General features: G+C 52.1%; 7 protein-coding genes across 7 annotated transcripts; 4 read left to right on the top strand and 3 right to left on the bottom strand.

Annotated features, from left to right (window-relative positions):
• Nucleotides 1–255: 255 nt before the first annotated feature.
• Nucleotides 256–2362, bottom strand: BDZ99DRAFT_501336 (uncharacterized protein; the record flags this gene model as incomplete). Its single annotated transcript, XM_033723802.1, has 4 exons — nt 256–1283; nt 1342–1716; nt 1808–2092; nt 2167–2362. 4 exons carry the CDS (start codon nt 2360–2362, stop codon nt 400–402), a joined length of 1740 nt encoding a protein of 579 aa, XP_033573484.1. The 3' UTR covers nt 256–399.
• A 233-nt stretch (nt 2363–2595) lies between these two features.
• Nucleotides 2596–4043, bottom strand: BDZ99DRAFT_510783 (uncharacterized protein). Its single transcript, XM_033724491.1, has 2 exons — nt 2724–4043; nt 2596–2673 (listed from the first exon to the last, which is right to left on the bottom strand). Exon 1 carries the CDS (start codon nt 3886–3888, stop codon nt 2992–2994), a length of 897 nt encoding a protein of 298 aa, XP_033573483.1. The 5' UTR covers nt 3889–4043; the 3' UTR covers nt 2596–2673; nt 2724–2991.
• Nucleotides 4044–4379: 336 nt separating this feature from the next.
• On the bottom strand, nt 4380–6289 carry BDZ99DRAFT_449311 (uncharacterized protein). Its single transcript, XM_033718110.1, has 2 exons — nt 6158–6289; nt 4380–6105 (listed from the first exon to the last, which is right to left on the bottom strand). The coding sequence occupies exons 1-2, from the start codon at nt 6278–6280 to the stop codon at nt 4483–4485; spliced, it is 1746 nt and encodes a 581-aa protein (XP_033573482.1). The 5' UTR covers nt 6281–6289; the 3' UTR covers nt 4380–4482.
• Nucleotides 6290–7656: 1367 nt separating this feature from the next.
• Nucleotides 7657–9139, top strand: BDZ99DRAFT_394434 (uncharacterized protein; the record flags this gene model as incomplete). Its single annotated transcript, XM_033715894.1, has 3 exons — nt 7657–8228; nt 8276–8384; nt 8441–9139. 3 exons carry the CDS (start codon nt 7657–7659, stop codon nt 9137–9139), a joined length of 1380 nt encoding a protein of 459 aa, XP_033573481.1.
• A 753-nt stretch (nt 9140–9892) lies between these two features.
• BDZ99DRAFT_490286 (UPF0187-domain-containing protein) lies at nt 9893–11099 on the top strand (the record flags this gene model as incomplete). Its single annotated transcript, XM_033723043.1, has 3 exons — nt 9893–10001; nt 10070–10751; nt 10817–11099. The coding sequence occupies 3 exons, from the start codon at nt 9893–9895 to the stop codon at nt 11097–11099; spliced, it is 1074 nt and encodes a 357-aa protein (XP_033573480.1).
• Nucleotides 11100–12440: 1341 nt separating this feature from the next.
• BDZ99DRAFT_394265 (uncharacterized protein) lies at nt 12441–13579 on the top strand (the record flags this gene model as incomplete). The annotated part of the gene is made up of 2 exons (XM_033715880.1): nt 12441–13087; nt 13150–13579. The coding sequence occupies 2 exons, from the start codon at nt 12441–12443 to the stop codon at nt 13577–13579; spliced, it is 1077 nt and encodes a 358-aa protein (XP_033573479.1).
• A 1681-nt stretch (nt 13580–15260) lies between these two features.
• Nucleotides 15261–16340, top strand: BDZ99DRAFT_449298 (HET-domain-containing protein; the record flags this gene model as incomplete). Its single annotated transcript, XM_033718109.1, has 1 exon — nt 15261–16340. A coding segment is annotated over one exon (1080 nt), but the record flags the coding sequence as incomplete, so codon positions are not given.
• Between the last annotated feature and the right edge of the window lie 1373 nt (nt 16341–17713).

Genomic DNA, 17713 nt, shown 5'->3' with positions numbered 1-17713 from the left:
CGTAGCCCTGCGCCTTTGCATGCTCTCTAAGCACTTCCTCGGCTTCATCTAGCGTACAGTAGGACCGTGGCGGTGGTGGTTTGAGGGCCATGGTGAGTGTATTGAGGAAGTTGAGGATCAGGATGTAATGCTTTGTGGCCACGCCGCACTTGGAGAGAGCATTTGGAATTAGTGAGAAACGTAAGCGAGCGAATCGGAGGCCCCGGAGCACTCCTCCGGACCAATCAGAAGATCAGACGTAAGAAGGGTGTATACGGAGTAGAAAAGGGGTGTACACCGAGTAAATATAGGGTGTACATTTAGCAGCGCCCAGAGAGGAAGGGCCGACAACGAGCCTAATCACGGATAAGGCAGAATTACATGTTGCTGTTGAATTCTATTCGCACACCCTGGGCCTACCTATACAGGCCGTTTGGACGAAATCATTTCCAAGTCAAACGGCCAAATTTCTCTCAAATCATCCTCGCTTCTAATCGGCTCATCATCATCAGGGTCTCCGTTGTTCAGTACAGCTTCCAATATTCCATCATAATATTCCTTGTGGGCCTGCTTCACCGTTTCCCAGTCTTCAGGCGGGGCCCAGCCATCTGTTGCGGTGTTGAGCAGAACTGAGAGATTGCTCCTCAGTTCCTGAGCCGCCAGAAATAGTTGGTACTCTTTCTTGTGAGTTGCTAGCTCCACGGGTGTCGGGGTAGGGTAAGGACAAGTATCTGCGAGGCCAAGCTCTTCCCAGCGACGCGCCGTTTGAATTAATTCATCACGGAACGCTACCGCCCCATCTTTCCAGGTCCTGTAGCAATAGCGATATGGACGAAAGAAGGCTTCGTCCATCAATCTAGGGCGAGCTAGAGTGGGGGTGAGAAATTGAGTGGAGATATTGAACACCTTAACGCATTGCTCGCTGTTGAACTCCAATTGATCTTCCAGAGTCGGGTGCGGAATAGGTTTTGCAAAGTCTGGTATCAAATCTGCGTACCAAAAGGCCGGCTCTACAGCAGCGCTCTGCCAGTCAATGATGGCCGTAACACTGGTCGGATCGTCGTCCGAAACGAATATATTCCTTTTGTGCAGATCGGGGTGAAATAAGGTCGGTGTAGCCGCATCCTGTACCCTAGAGTCTTCAGAGATCTTTTTAAGAACGATGCGGCCCGACTCCAGAAGACCTAGGTGCTCTTCGATAGTCCCATGGTACCGTGGTCGTTTGGGCAGTACAGGTTCACTTGGTGGAATTCTAGAGATACCGGTATCAATAAGGCCATCGCAGTAAGCCCGAAGGCTTGTCCCTGTAGTCATTCGTGAGTGATTGGTCTAGCAACCCATGGGAAATCGTAGGTCTCTTACGTGGACCCCGATTGGGGACTGTGTTGTGGTAATAACGAGATTCACCAATTTCGCAGTCCCAGTACATGGCCCCGCAATGCGGACCGATAGAAAAGCGCGGGTCTTCCAGGACATGCTGCGACGCGGAGCTTGGTAAGGAATGTTCCATATACAAGCTCCCGTAGACCGGAAACTTGATTGCCGCCATCTCTTTCAATTTCTGATAGATGTCGCTGATGCATCGGACTTGCTGCTCTGAAGTCATAGTCGGCCACCTCTGGTGCAATTGAATCCCACTGGCGTGCTCCATAAGGATATATTCAGTACCAATGGGGGTTGAAGCATCGTCATTCCAGTCGATGATCTTTGGGATGGGGATACCCGTATTCATCTGGACTAGATTATTTGCAGTCGTAAGTTACACTGCCAATCAAGTTACACTGCCAATCAAGTTACACTGCCAATCAAAAGCGTGGACTACACTTACGATATCTAATGGTAGCCACTTCCGAGGTGGTTGTCAATCTAGGCGGGCCGGCAAGTTTAAACGGCAGTCTCGCTACTACGCGCTTCGCGTTGTCGAGGGTGAAGATGAAGACGCGATTGAAGCCGCCTTCTTTCTTTTCATATGATATGATTGAAGCGGCTCCATGGGAACATGTGAGGACCTTTTCACACAAAGCATCGAAATCGAACGTAATGTAACGTGATTCGCGCTCTGATGTGTCACGACGAAGCCACCGGCCACTCGTATACGCGTGAGGATCAAGGGCTGTAAAAACGTTAGTGCACAGACCTGTACATAGCTCGACGTAACTCAGTTGGCTTGCGGGACATAAAACTCACGGTCTAATGACTGCGATGCTATACTCTGCTCGGAGTGATGGAGTTGTGCGTAATGGGACAACTGCTGATGGACTTGAGGTTGGAGACACCTAGTTTTATCTGCAAGAAAGGCGCCAAACGCATGTTGCGCACAGACGGGTCGCGACGTCACGCAGCGAAGAACGCTGGACGTTCTCATCAGTATATTGCGATCCATAGAACTAATTCTATGATTTAAGGCCGACTTAAGAGACAGATGTGGAGTCACTGGGGCTTTTATAAAAGGTGGTAGTAGAGGCGAGCAAAATTAAACCACAGTACTTTCTCTACCGTCCTAACCTAGCCTCTAGGAGGTAGATGTCGGACTGCGCCCCATATGACAACACCAACCAATTTCAAAGTGACTTAGGGGTTCCTAGACTTGACAAAGCAAAAAAGGAGCTAAGATTGCATGGACTATATTGTCTTACAAAGGTATCAAAAGTCTGAGCAAACCCTTTTGCTACTGCCTGGGGTCCCTACGAGTCTCTAGAAGTCCAATTAGGATGTGAATGACGATACAATAGGAACTGTGCTACCTTTTGACTAACGGGCTAACTGCTAGCTGGCCGGGAGTGAAATGCAAGCAGTGCTATAACCGGGTGCGCAAATTTCTTGATAAAAGTCTGCGCACACTTGCCTGCTACCAACAAGGCATAGTACACGAGATCTGGTTAGCATGTGCAGTCCTCAAGGACACCAATAAAGGAGGCTTCCGAGTAAACTTGTGTCAAATATCAGCATCGCGTTCGCGACAGTTCTCGACAGCTTTAGACCCTCCTCCCTCAAATAGGCCCACGCCAGCCCTCACAACCACCGCCTAAACCACTCCACTGCCTGCCCACACGCCTCCTCCGCGCCCCTCTCCTGCACCTCATCCCCCGGCCTTGCCCTGACCGCAAACCCATGCTGACAGCCCGCATACACCCTCAACTCATACCAACACCCCCTCTCCCCCATCCCATCCCCCGCCTTGACCCTCAGCGCCGCCTCCGTCTCCTCCACCTGCTTCCCCTTAAACACAAAATCCCTGTCTCCCACCGCCACCGCATACGGCACTTTCCACCGCGTCACCGCCTCCACCACCATCTCCGCCGTCAACGCACTCGGATGCGCGCAAAACTGCGCATCCACCAACCTTTCCCCGCCCCCTGCCACCGCCGCCTCCCCACACAACTTCGTGCTCGAGTACCCGCCCCAGCAGAACCCACACACCCCCAGCCGCGCGCCCGGCGGCAGGCCCGCCTTCACGGCCCGCGCGTACGCCAGGATGGGCGCGTACGTACTCGCGCGCCCAGGGTTCGCGCGCAGGTAGAATAGCGCGAGGAGCCGGATCGTCGTAAAGAGGTTCCCGAGCCGTGTCAGTTGGCCCCAGAGGTCCCACCACGCGATGCTGTCGAAGGCGGCCTCCATAGGCTCGAGCAACGCGAGGGGCGCGGGCCCGCCAGGAATGAGGGCGGGGGCGAGGACGCGTAGGCCGGTGCGGGTGGCGTAGGCATCGGCGAGGAGTTTGTTGTTGATGAGGGAGAGGCCGAAGGCGTCGGTGAGGTAGATGATGGTGGATTGGGAGGTGGACGGGGAGGCGGAGGCGGAGGTCGGGGGGCCGGTGATGTAGGTGCGGACGCCGTGGAGGTCTTCCTCGTGGCCGCGGGGGGAGCCTTTGTGGGAGTGGATGGCGCCTTTGAAGCAGTCGGGGCAGGACATTTCGGGGGTTGGACGTTGGAAGGGTGGAGGTTAGGGAAGAAGGGGAAGGGGGAAAGGGAGATGGCGAAGGTAATGGGATGAGTGAGATGAAAGAAATGAGACAGCGCTGTTTATGTATGTACGATGGTTTAGGTGGTGGATACAAAGATAGGATAAGGCGGGGGATTATACGGGCGTTGGGCGGGGTAATCGAGTTTATACGAAGATATAAGGCCTCGCGACTACGGCCGTAAGTAGGACTTAAAATGCCGATATGTTCTGCACTCGGGCGCCATTTTATCGATAAAGACACTTTTTATCAACCTTGGAACGGCTGACTTTTAGCTTAGCGATTAGTTCAAAATCGATTTCAAGCTCGCTCAAAACCTGAAACCACGAAGACCGTCAGCAGTTTAAGAAATAGTATCGAAGTGAAGTACCGTTATGTCATTCAAATGCCCTGACGCCGCCCGTGGTCCCAACCACCACCCGCGACGACATCTATAATACACCCATCCCATACCTTTACCTCTAGATCCCAGATCCCCGCTCGAGATCCAACACGCTACAGTACTGTACAAATGCTGAAAGCACGCTTCTGTATAAATGGCAGCGCTACCTCCTCCCAAGCTTCCACCTCGCGATGCGTTCCTGGATCTCCTGCCACTTGAAGTCCTTCCGCCTTAAGCCCTCCTGATCACCCTCTTGCAGCACCACCGTCGGCGCTCCGCTCCCCTGGCCCGGGTTCTGGATCTCACCACCAAAGACCTGCCTCGCCACTCTCCGCAAGTCTTGGATCGTGACGTCCTCAATCTTCTTACACATCTCCTTAACGCCAACCTTCCGTCCATGCACCTGAACCTGCCGTCCCAAATCCTCAAGCTCCACCATCCGACTCTCCAGGTTCATAAGCAGATTGCTTCTCAGTTGATTCTTCGCACGCTGCACTTCGCCCTCTTTCAGCGCAGAGTATCCTGTATCCTGCCCCAGCGCATTCAACTCGCGGCACATGACCTCCAGCATCTGTGACACCTGCGCCGGAGCACAGGAGGACGCAATTCCGAAGAGGCCGCTGTCAGTATAGCTGTTGTTGAAGGCGATGCAACTCTCGACCCAGCCGTGTTGGTTCAGCACGTTGGTGTAGAGACGCGAGTACATGCCTTTCCCAGGGCCGCCAGCACTGAAGGAACCACCACCGCCAAGGAGGGTTTGGAGGGTTGCGAGGGCGTAAATGTCCGGGGAGGATATCGGGAGGGCTTCGAAGGCGATGTGGATGTGGGAGAGGCGGGGCATGTTCGGGTTGAGGGGCGGAGGGATTGTGGGGAGGGTGAGGAAGCCGCCGGTGTAGCGGGACGGTAGAGAGACGTCGATGGGGGAGAAGTTGGCAGATGAGGGGTCGAATGAGTTCTGGATAGAGGCGTTTGAGGTTGCAGAAGTGGAGAGGTTTTTGAAGAAGGGGATCTTTGAGAGGAGTTTGGAGGGCTCTTGTGGTGGTGTGCTGGAAGGGCTGTACGGTGACGAGATTGAGGCTTGATCCTGAGTTGAGACGTCTAAAGTGGACAGTTCCTGGCCATCCAGTCCTAGCAATGCCGGGCCTTGTCCTTTGGTCATGTCGCCGAAGTATTCTTCCGCAAGTCTTACGCCCTCGTTGTGTTCCACTCCAGCAAAGGCGACTACTATTCTTTCTGGCTTGTAAAACTCGCTACGATACGCCTCTACTACTGCGCGATTTATTTCCGGAAGACGTTCTTTTGGACAAAGTAAAGGGTTTCCTAGTGTGTTATCTTTATAAGCGGCCATATGCACCAATTCTGGCAGAATCAGCTCCGGCTTCGACCATATCTCGCCGATCTCGTAGTCGGCAGTCTCAAGCTGCTGTTCAACCTCTTCATCCGTGATGAGGGGGTCCCGGATAGTCTCGGCGAGAAGCGCAACGGTGGTGGGAACGGCGGAGTTGAAGGTTGCCGACTGGTACATGATGGACTCCCGGGACGAGGCGCACTGGATGTTACCACCCAGCGACTCTAGAGACTCTATCATCTCGTCTGACGTCCTCAACTTTGTAGACTTGAAGGCAAGCCGATCCACGATATGACTGACGCCTCGCAGTGCTTCGTTCTCGTATCTCGAACCGGCATCAACGTAGACGCCAATGCCGGAGAAATGGCCCGGGAGGGCTTCGGTCGCAACGCGGATGCCATTCGGGAGGGTGGTTATTTGGTCAAGCTCTGCAGGATCCTAATAGTCGAATGTGAGATGAGTCCAACGAAACGGGATATAGGAAGTTTACCTTCTCCTCTGCGGCGGCCGAGGCCAGATGCCGCCTACCAGAGTGAACGACTTGAGATGTGCATGATGGAGCAAAATGGGGCAGCCTCCGCGACAGGCCTCGCACGGTTTGAGGCTTCAACATGGCCTAGATGTGATAGAATAGATGATGTTTCCTGAGCGGCAGAATTTCATTTCACGGAGGTTTCGCGGGACTTGACCCGGGGTTTCCCCGGAGCCTCACCACGAGAGAGCACGGGAGCACCCAAATTATTTCGTGGTGACATCTCAATACATGTTTCATAGATCTCTTTCTACATCTCCCAGTATTCCAAGCAGAGCTCAAGCATCGTAGACTGCTTGTATGCTGTTCAAGTCTTTTCTAGCCATATCACGTGCCGATTCTTTGGCCCAGAGCTTCTAGACTGTGGGGCTTGTAACCATACCTAGCATAAAGTCTGAGGATAAGGTAGTTGATGTACATAGTAGTACTAATAGTCAGGCACAGCATTGATAGCACTCCTGTCCAGGTTCATGGCGCTGGCATTTTCTATCCAGCACCGCGTCGATGCTGTCCCCGGTTGCAGCAGTCGTGGGCAGCACTTGTCGTCAGGCCTCACCCTGCATCTCCACTCACCAGGAAACCGGGGCCAGCTAGCTCTGAGGGGGTGGCAGGAGGCGACGAGACAGCCAAGCAGCAGCGATGGAGCAACCTTATCTCCAAATCGACGGGGCTGGAGCCGCTTACATTCATTGCACACCGACCGTGACAGCTTCGCAGTCCATCAAATTCCTCTTCACCCTCTGCCTGCTGCGCGCGTCTCCTGCATCTTGGTTCTTCACCACTCGTCGCCGGCGGCAACAGCGATGCGCTGAGAGTCTCCCAAGCAACAATCGTTCAGCCCCCATCCCATCCCGGCGGCCCGCATCACGCCTGGCGTATATCGCCCCCGGCTCCCGCTGCTCACCCACGGCTGTCTGCGCCTGGCCTCTACTTTTGCCCCAGGCAGCGCACTCTCGCCCTTCGCATTCCCTTCGCCCTCAGGGTGCTGAGATCCGCCTGTTAATCCGCCCGGCCGCCTCGAAGGCTAGACCATGTTCACGACTGCGCATTCGGCCCCAACTCTGTCCACCACCACCTCACCAGCCTCGCCGACGACGCCTTCGCGCTCGACCCGCCTGAGGGGTCTCAGTTACATCAGACAATACACTCACAATCACCTTCACTCGAGCCCTGCTCCGCCCTCTCCGCCCTCTCCTCCCGCTAATTCCCGTCCCGCGCCTACAAGAACCGCGAGCTCGCCATCTGAGCCCGCCGGCGCTCTTCTCAGCGTCAACCCCAGCTCTGCCGCCCGCGACTCCGATCGTCCACTGCCCACTCACGAACCTTCGACCTCTACTGAAGCGAATCCCCCATTGACGAGCGGCTGGCTTCCCACCGTTGCCGGTAGGAGTGTCTTGTCCCGGATACCCACCCGTCAACACTCGCTCGATTCCAGCGCCCTCCTCGACAGTCCTACCATGACCCGGAACAGGTCTGAGACCGCAGCCCCGTTACTCTCTGTGCGAAACCAGTCTGGGCCGACGCCAACGAACATGGACGGGGCCGAACACAGCGTCGAGACCCCTCAAAACCGACCCTTCCCTTCTATCCGTTTCATCCCCCACCACGACCCCCGCGCTGGCAGACCTTCGTTGGTATTCCCCACCATATCCCGAACGCTCCCAGATGACGATGCTATAATACGGGTTGGAAGATATTCCGAGAGAGACAATATTCCCGAAATACCGGCCAACGTCCCTTCCGCGGCTGCAGTTGGGTTCAAGTCCAAGGTCGTGAGCAGGAAACACTGCGAGTTCTGGTGCGCGGATTCGCAATGGTATATTCGGGATGTCAAGAGCTCCTCTGGGACCTTTCTCAACCACATACGGCTGAGTCAACCGAATCAAGAATCCAAGCCCTTCAAAGTCAAGGACGGAGATGTCGTGCAGCTTGGGATCGATTTCCGAGGTGGAGAAGAGATGATTTTCCGTTGCGTCAAGATTCGCATAGAGTGTAATAGAAATTGGCAGCAAAGCATAAACACATTCAAGTAAGGCAGTTTGTTGATTTACAGGAGCTTTAGCTAACGTCTTTCAGCAAACAAACACATCAAAGACTCCGCAACTTGGCAAAACCGAAAAAGGACACCGACACTGCCTCAACGCACAGTTCTCAGGAGTGCTCAATATGTTTGATGTCCATTGCGGTGAGGTTCCCTAGACTTTCATGTTGTTGAAATCTGTTATACTGATACATGAACAGCCATGCCAATCGTTGTTTGTGGCTCCATGTTCACATGTTTGGCATTACAAGTGCATTCGCCCGATTCTCCAGGGTCCGACATGGCCCAACTTCTTATGTCCAAACTGCCGTGCGGTGGCGGATCTCGAAGCCGATGTCGAAGAACCAGACGCCGAGGACTGGGAGTCAGAACACGAAGATGCCGACGAAAAAGACGAGCAGAAGGGCGACACATCGAAACATGTCACGCCTCGGGCTTCGCAGATGCCACTAGCAAGCCCTGTGGTAGCAGCTGGCGCTCGCACGCCAAATAGCCGCCTCAGTTTGGGCGATCTAGAAGCTGCTATTTCAACAATCATTCCAGACGATACTGTAAGCATCCAGACTCCAGCTCCGCCAACGTTATCTACCCCGCAAACAAGTCCTTCGCGGCTTGTACACTCTCCGCCTCCTGGATCGCAACCCGTACACATCGTTAGGGAAGCTGCGGCTACAACGGAGAACACGGCGCTCTTCCCCAACCGTTCCACTTCGGACGTCACCTCACAATACGCGCTCATCCCCGAGCGCGTTCCCGAGTGCCCAATGACTCCTCGGAACGATGCCGGGCCTTTTGTCTTTGACGGCAGCGCTGGGCGGGGTTCGGTCCGACGCGGCATTGACGAGGCATCTACTCCCTCGTCATTGAGCGTGCCTTCAACGACAACCGCCGTGCCATGATTTTGTAACACTGCTGGTCTTCTTATCTATCGACTTGGCTGCCTTCACCCGCCATGGGTGATTAACGTGAAGGCTTCCATGAACGGCGTCTTCTACGTGCATTCGGGTGGGTAAGGCAACAGCGCCTTTTGTATTGAATTATGCGAGCATTATCCATTATTTACGGCATTGGCGTTCTTCGGACTAGGATCTTCTCTCATATCTCTTCCTGGCTGCACGGATTTCCTTGGATGGGGAGGGCGGGACTTTGAGAGGCGCATGCGCATTTTGGGTATGCCCTTTGGGTGAAGATAATTGAATATTGCTATAGGGGAAGGCTCCTGTTGGCATCGTTCATTGGATATAGCATTTTTGGATATAACGAGCACACAAGAGCCTTGCTTTGCATGTGTTTTATGAACATATTGGAGAGTTGCTGGACCAGTGCAATGAACTAAGAGACAGGAGCCTACTAAGCTATTAATCAATCAACTCTATGATCATTTCTCGACACTGCTTTGATAGCTTCGCAGTCATACCTAGCCAACATGCGAATCGCCATTGTAAATATTGAAATATACAAGGAAACCCTGAATCCCACACCAAGTATGCAGGGTCCAGCCCTGAAACAAAAAAGTGGAGTGGCGCTCCCCGCGCATGCAACAAATCCAAGCTCCCGTCTACTCCATATTCGTGACCTCAACTCAACCTTCTCTGCACCCATCCTCCTCCTCTTCAATTTCTCCCAATTCCTTTTACAATCAGCCCTCAACCATGTCTCCCGAACGCCCACGCCACCACCAACGCCGCCCGACCTACCCTCTCGCCCATGCCACGCGGCAGAAACCCCGCCGCATCCCACTCGTTCTCCGCGTCTCAAAAGGCACATTTTCCCCCTCAATCCCCACCTCACCCCCAATCAGCCCCTGAAGTAGCTAACTCATATCCCAGGCTCCGTCCACGCCTCCATCGCCGTCCCCGTCCTCCTGCACTCCCTCTTCACGGTGCTAATCGTCTACCTCGACCGCCACGTCGGCAACATCGGGCTGCCGGCGCTCATCATCCCCTCGCTGTCCATCGTGGTGGGGCTGATGCTCGTGTTCCGCAACAGCACGAGCTACGACCGGTTCTGGTCGGGCCGGAACTGCTTGACGACGATCGGCACGTGCGTGCGGAACCTCACGCGGAGTTTCCTGGTCAGCGCGACGCCGAAGCCGGGCGAGGTGCTGGCGGAGGCGGAGCGCGAGGATGTGGAGAAGACGGTGTGTGTGCTGGTCGCGGTGTTGTATGCGGTGAAGCATAATCTGCGCGCGGAGTATAACATCCCGCCCGCGTCTACGCTCAACGGGGATGGCGCGGGTGCTGGGGAGGGCGAGGTGGAGCAGGGGATCACGGCGGCGAAGGCGGAGTATATCTCGCTGCTGCCGGATCACCTGGTTGGGTTCGAGGACCAGGGGCTCAGTCTGCCGCTGCAGCTGACGGTGCTGGTCGAGGCGTATATCCGGCGCGCGTTTGAGCGGGGGTGGGTGCATGGGCCGCAGGCGAGCCAGCTCACGGTGCAGGTGAATACGCTCGTGGATGCGTATGGGAGGATGGAGACGATTCGGAGTACGCCGATGCCGGTGGCGCATTTGTATGTGTACCCCTGTGGTAAGGTTTTATGGGCTCGGGCGATTTGCTAATGGGGGATGCGTACAGGATTCATCAGAAACAGGTGCTTGCTCTCTTCAATTGCGTCCTTCCCTTCGCTACGGTCGATGACTTTGGGTGGTGGGCTGTGCCGATTGTTGCGATTGTCGCATTCACACTGTATGGGATTGAGGGGATAGGGGTTCAACTCGAAGACCCGTTTGGATATGACAAGAACGATATCAAGATGGATGGGATTATTGAAGATACGAGACGGGAGGTTATGGTGCTTCTTGATGCGTGGAAGGCGAAGAGGAGTGGAAGCGGTATGCATGGGGGGATGTTTGAGTAATTTGGGGGGGAGGGAAGAGACCATCCTCTCCCGGGTGTCAGGGGTGAGATTTAGAGGAGGAGATTGGTAAGTAAAGTAATTGCTGATGTGCTAGTTCGAAGATTTGAGATGCATTTACATGAGCGGAGCGGAGCGGTGCGATAGATACCCTTAGCGTTCTAGATCGAAGAGTGTAGTTCTTTAGTTCGACTCATCCGCAAAAGCCTCTCGGAAGAAATGGTGCTGTTTTCGACGGAGTGAGGTAGATAAAGGGAAAGAGCTGGTTGATCTTCGGTCGATGCAGAATGAGATATGCTAATTGAAGTCTGTTATTAGAGAGCTACTATTAACATTCTCAGGCCCAAATTTGGATCTCTCGATCCCGAAAATATCATCCCAGATGCTCATATAGAGAGCTTGTATGTACATCTCAGTTTGGTTTGAATTGGAATGAACCAGACTGAGAGATAGGAACATCAATCGTTAGTGTAATAGTTCTTAGGATATATGAGCGGTAAAACATTACGAGGTCTCTAAAGTGAAGTGCTATGTCACAGAGGCGGAGTAGTAACGCCTGACGTGCCTAGCGTGCGTAGGACCTTATTTTGCTGTTTTCTTTCTACTAGGTGATCCTCCCTTAGAGTCTCGCGGAGAGGGCGTTCGCTTTTTGCCTTATCTGATTTCTCACTCATGGAGGTGGCTCAGATTTGTGACGGGTGGGAATGGTAGAATATCTCCAGCAAGGACGGCTTAGGAGAAATTGGCGCTAAAGCACCCGGTCTTTTGGGATAAAGATCTCGAGAAAATACTCCCCAAGTACCAGAACAGGTCAGAGCCGAGGTAGCATATACTTTTCGTAAATATAGACTACGAACAACTCATAAGGGCAGAATCAGACGTAGTTGATAAGATGGTTTAGGAAGGTCAATCATTCCCATAGAGGATTCCGTACAGCCCCTTTGCGCATGCTGTGGTTAACGTGCAGGTGGCCGTAAGTATAGAGTGCGGTACTGGAAGTTAATGAGATGCATCTGAAAGGCCTGAATAGCCTTCTGCAAGGTACTAAAGTCTCTGTTACGCAGCTTTTCTAGAATACGCTAAGCACAGCATGTGCAAAGGCGCCGTACTCTCAAGGTCGATACCTGTTAAGGCCTTGTTGCCTCGTTGCCTTATTCTATTACTGGCCCATCAACCGTGACTGGTCCATCGACATGCATCAACCTGCATGCCAACAAGGCTGAGAATCGAAGGTGGTGGCGCAGCTTAAATTGAGGCCCAACTAACTTATTTGCGTTGCTGCCACCTTATCTTGTTTTCGTCTCTTTCTATGCAAATTCCTTTTCCGCGACTCGGAGTAAGACAATGTCGTTCGGTTTCTCCGTCGGCGACATTATCACAGTCGGCAACCTTATTGCGGACATCATCAACTCCCTCCGCGAAGCCGGGGGCTCGAAGTCGGAGTATCAAGAGGTTATTCGCGAGCTTGAGACCCTCGACGGTGTTCTCAAGCACATCGACCAGTTGAAACCTAGTAGAAGCCCGTCGGGGAGCCTCGATTCGATCAAGTATGCAGCACTTAGCTGCCGGCAGCCTTTGGAGCAGTTTCTAGGAAAGATCAGGAAGTATGAGAATGGGTTAGGAGTCTGGGAGAAGCGGCGTGGCCTGGGCCTTGCGAAGGATAAGTTGCAATGGGCACTTGGACACAAGAAGGAGATTGGCAAGCTGCAGAGTTACTTGTACATCCATATCGGAACGATCAACATGTTGTTGGCCGAACATGGGCTTGAAAGGATGGATATCATATCGGAAAATATCGAGGCGGATAGTCTTCACGTTCGAGAGAGACTAGATGGCACAAGAAGCATCATGCAGTACATCAAAGACAGTGTGACAGCCCAAGCAGCTGTTATACGAACAACCCATGTTATGCTCGCCAAAATGTTCCAAATGGTTAGTGGGGAGCTCACAACGTCGTTGGCCACGCTTGGTGATACCGTGGCAAAAATGTGGTAAGTATACTTCGCGAGTATTCCTCGTTAATCCTTGCTCGGACTAACCACGTTGTGATCAGTGTCACCACACAGCAGATACATGGCGTTGTCCTCGATATCAGGGACTCTTTAGGCGCGGTAGATACACGGTGGACATTCTTTCAAGCGCCACTTGCCATAGAAGATGCCCTGGGGTTCAAGTTTCCCTTTCTCTCCGAGTACGACTACGGCTATCTTGAAGTTATTCTCAAACACCGATTCCTTGAAGGCCCTGGATCGCTCGCCGTAAAGGACGGAAACTATGAGGTATTCGCAACGAGGAACAGTGCTCAGATCATCTCCGAGGATGTCCGCTTACGCCCAGGAACCGCTCTAACCATGGCCATTTTGGTGGCTGGACCAATCTTTGATGAGGAGTGCCCTATGCCACATTGTCATTCGAGTCGGACAAGCCTTATACCGGATGGCGGAAGGATCTGGTCAGTCGAACGAGTGCTTCCGTGTAGTTAAGCTTTAAGCGCTCAATCTAATCTGAAATAGTGGTGACTGCGATGTACGGTTTGAGCGATCCGAGAAGAAACGGAAAACTGTAGATGCCCCAATGGAGATTATCGAGCCTGGCCATAGTTCTAACCTGCTGCGTACACTAATACTAATCGAGCTCCCACAAGGCAAAGATAATGAGTACGCATTCAAAAACGTGAGGTACTCTACAACCAGGTGGGAAGAATACTGGAATCTCGAGTCTTCACATTTGAGCGGGCGGCGAGGAATCGATATGATGAGTAATGGGAAGACTAATGCGGGAAATTTCGATGCCTGGCTTCACGAGTCCAGAGTGCCGATTCCTCAGTTGGCGTTGAGATATTTATGTAAATGCGCAGGAGGGCATGAGCGCGTTCATAGTCAGCACAGCAAATTGAGATGAGCTTCGCTTTGAACCAACCTCTGATGTACTTTTGCCAGAACCCGAATCTTTCGTTTCGAATGTAGGGACATCAGAGTTCTATGATACTCATCTATACTTTAATCAAGTTCAAATAGGCCCGAGCCCTTTCTCAATACTAAAACCACGCTGTCATTAAGCAACTAAGTGGAGTTTTAATAGAGCATGATAGATGGGAAAGGCGAACCCTTCGGTTAACTTAAGTCTATTCAAAATGAACACGTTCTTTCTACGTAGTCGTCACGCAGAAATAGCTGCTGCAATGGATTGCCGCTATTCCAAAGCGTAATCCAAGAATTAGCCATTAATCGCAACCAGTTTCGCAGAAGTGTCACTGGGAATATCAGACTAAGAAATGGGTAATTCAGAATCCAGAGTTATACATAGTACTAGTCCATAAGTCTAGGCACACGGACAGAGCACTGCTTGGGTCTTGCTTTGGAAGCTAGATACCACCGTCAGGTGGCGGCCCCGCTACAAGGAAGCTGGCCAATCAAAGGTAGGCCAAACTCCACTGCCTGGAACTTGACATCGCGCGTAGATGTTCGAAAGCTCATGGGGGTACCCCAAGCAGTGGTAAACTGGTGCGCACAGCCGATATCACAGCCTTCCAAGCCATACGTCTGCATTGAGTTAGCGCAAAAAAGCAACAGGACTTCATGGTGGCACAGTGGTGCACAGTGGCGGCAGTGCAATAGGACCCTGCAACCAAAGTCCCGCTACCTACATATCTAGCTGCGCTCAACAACAGCAAGAACGAAACTTACGACGTCTCCAATACTGGTTTCGACCTTTCCACACGCAACTCGGCAGATCCCGGATGATGGGAGCAGTAGAAAGCGCTTCATAGAAGTGTGCACTTTCTTGCCGCCGTCAGAGGTGCCTTAACAGACTTAAACGGACCTCAACTGAATCAGTTTGAGCACCCAGTAAACTTGCTAAGCTACCTCAGACAGTGGCCACAACGTTCTTGATGGATACGGTCTCAACATGTCGGCAAAGGGAAATGATGCGACGGGACTTTGCAGCTCTTGCAGATGTCTGAGTTTCCGCCCGCCCAGTCAGGCTCAGTTGAAACGACGAAAGAGATTTATTCACATTGGTACCATCCTGAATATTCAGTCTGAGAACTGTTCACTTTGTCCGTTCTTCCGCGAGCTACGAAGCCTAAGAACATCTGTAGGTGTGGATATCACAAAGGAGCTCGGAAGGGCGTACAAGGTTGAGGTTATTTCCGCGGCTAGAATGTTCAACGTCGAAGGTCTATCCGATACTTCTATCATCTTCCTAGTGTTGCCTAAGGATCCGCGCGATTCTTCAGAGCGATACGATCCACCGACCGACTACATACACTGTGGTCGTTCGTTTGGAAGATTCTTCTTCAGTCACCGGAACAGCTACCTCCAACCACCATCCGCCGTCGTTGATTATGCGAAAGTAACGGAGTGGCTCCTTTTCTGCGAAAATCACCATTCGAAGCTGTGTAGAACTCCAACGCTTCCGCAACTACCCTCATTCCAGGTTATCGACTGTCAATCCCGAACAGTCGTCCCTTGGATTTATGAGGATGCAGGAAATGTCTTTCTGACACTGAGCTATGTCTGGGGTACGGCAAATGTTGATTCTCTGAGCGCAGACGGAGCTCTCCCGACCCTTCTCCCCGCTGTCATTGAGGACTCTATTTCTGTCACTCTACGTCTGGGATATCGATATCTGTGGGTCGACAGATACTGCATTCCACAGACCGACGAGGCTGCAAAGGCCGTTCAAATTGGGAACATGAACATGATCTTTAAGCACTCTGAGCTAACGCTCATTGCTGCGTCTGGCAAAGACCCTTCATATGGATTACCAGGAGTGAACGGGAACCCTCGAAGGACCTATCCCTCGGTTACGGTCGAGGATCAAACGTTTTACCCGTTTCTCTCCAATGCCGCACACGAGATCACTCATTCATTGTGGAATACCAGAGGTTGGACCTACCAAGAAGCGCTTCTTTCACGCCGGTGTTTGATGTTCACGGACAGCCAGGTGTTTTTTCAGTGTCGAGGGATGCACTGCCAAGAGAGCATCTCTATCCCCTTGGACATTTTGCACCGTCCTGAAAAGCAAAAGGTGCGGGGATCTATATTAACAGTTCCGAAAACGTTTGCATCCGATGATCCAGGCACTCAACCAACTCCGTTCGAAAACGTTGTGAACGACTACGCCCGGAGAAGCTTGACTTATGAAACAGATGCCCTAAATGCATTTCAGGGGGTTCTACGGGCACTTGCTATGCCTACGGGAAGTGGTCCCAAACCTGTGCATAATTTCTTTGGCATCTTTCTCTACTCCTCCGAATTGAAACATACCGACGTATTGACGTTTGGAATGATCTGGGCAATCAATGATGCCATATACGATGACGTTATGGGACACAACCGGATTGTAAAAACAATAGTGACTCAAGTTGGATCCGCATCACGACGGCGACAATTCCCTAGCTGGACCTGGCTTGGATGGAAGATCTCAAATTCCTTGAAATTCGAATTTGCGCCGCCCTACATTTTCAACACACTTACATTTTCGAGTTCAAGCACTCCCCAATACGCCGCTTGCGTGGAGCTATACGTCCAATACCCCAACGAGCCGCTCCTAGCTTGGGAAGATAATAGGGATGCGATTGTAGAGAGGTATCTTCAAGACCCTATACCTCCGAGGCTGGTAATAGATGGCTGGATCACTAATCTCGACGTCCCTCTTTACGACCTCGAAGATATCTTCATCTGCGACTCTCAGGAGAAACTGCAGTTTCCTTGCTTCAGTGTCGACAAGCGGTTGTTGAAAGCCGCCTATACTATTACCAAGAAACGGGGTGTTTTTGTCTCAATGCAACGCGACACGGTGCAGTTAATGTTGCTGCTCTTGAGTCGGTGGTGGAAATCCGAAAAATTCTGCATGACTGCTATGGTAATTATGAAGTACGATGCTGCCAACAACGACGTGTTGTACGAGAAGGCGGGCATAGTGTTCGTATATTTCAACGGGGATCCTCATCCATTGATCTGGAATGTGGAAACAAACAGCCCAGGGCCGGATTTTATGCCAGAATGTTCTAGGGAAAGGATATGGCTAGACTAGCGAAAGGTTGGGACAATCCGGGCAAGCTTTCAAGCGGCCAACTTACGTTTGCCAAGCGCCTTTCTTAAGATTTCAGAGGCCTCCGGTGACAACCCATACTTCTGTGCACTTTCGTTTACCACTGCATGGGGTACCCCTATGAGCTTCTAGATATCTACACGCGATGTTCAATTCTAAGTAGTGAAGTCTGGCCTACCTTTTGATCGGCCAGACTCCTCGTAGCGAGGCCGCTCCTGATATTTGCACTCTGCTACAAATCCATCTACCCGCAACGGAACCTTCCATCTACGATCTACTCATAGTTATCCGCCGCCTTCACGAGGATGAGAGTACGCTTGGTAATGGCTAGACTATGAGAGTCGAAGATTCCAATATATTAAAACCCTCTACTGAAATCATCAATGCGTCTGCATCTCTTGTTCGATCAGGAACGGAGGTGCTTTGCGGTATTATGCGAGCTCTGAAGGGTAGCTAGTACGCGAAGTTTACTTCCTCAAACAAACGATGAGTATTCGGGTTCTATACCAAGTCTATATTATCAGGACAGAGGATACCGTTTAAAGAGCTGATAACTA

Source organism: Mytilinidion resinicola, assembly GCF_010093595.1.
Source record: "Mytilinidion resinicola strain CBS 304.34 unplaced genomic scaffold BDZ99scaffold_16, whole genome shotgun sequence".
NCBI lineage: Eukaryota > Fungi > Ascomycota > Dothideomycetes > Mytilinidiales > Mytilinidiaceae > Mytilinidion > Mytilinidion resinicola.
This window is presented reverse-complemented; position numbering and strand designations above follow the sequence as displayed.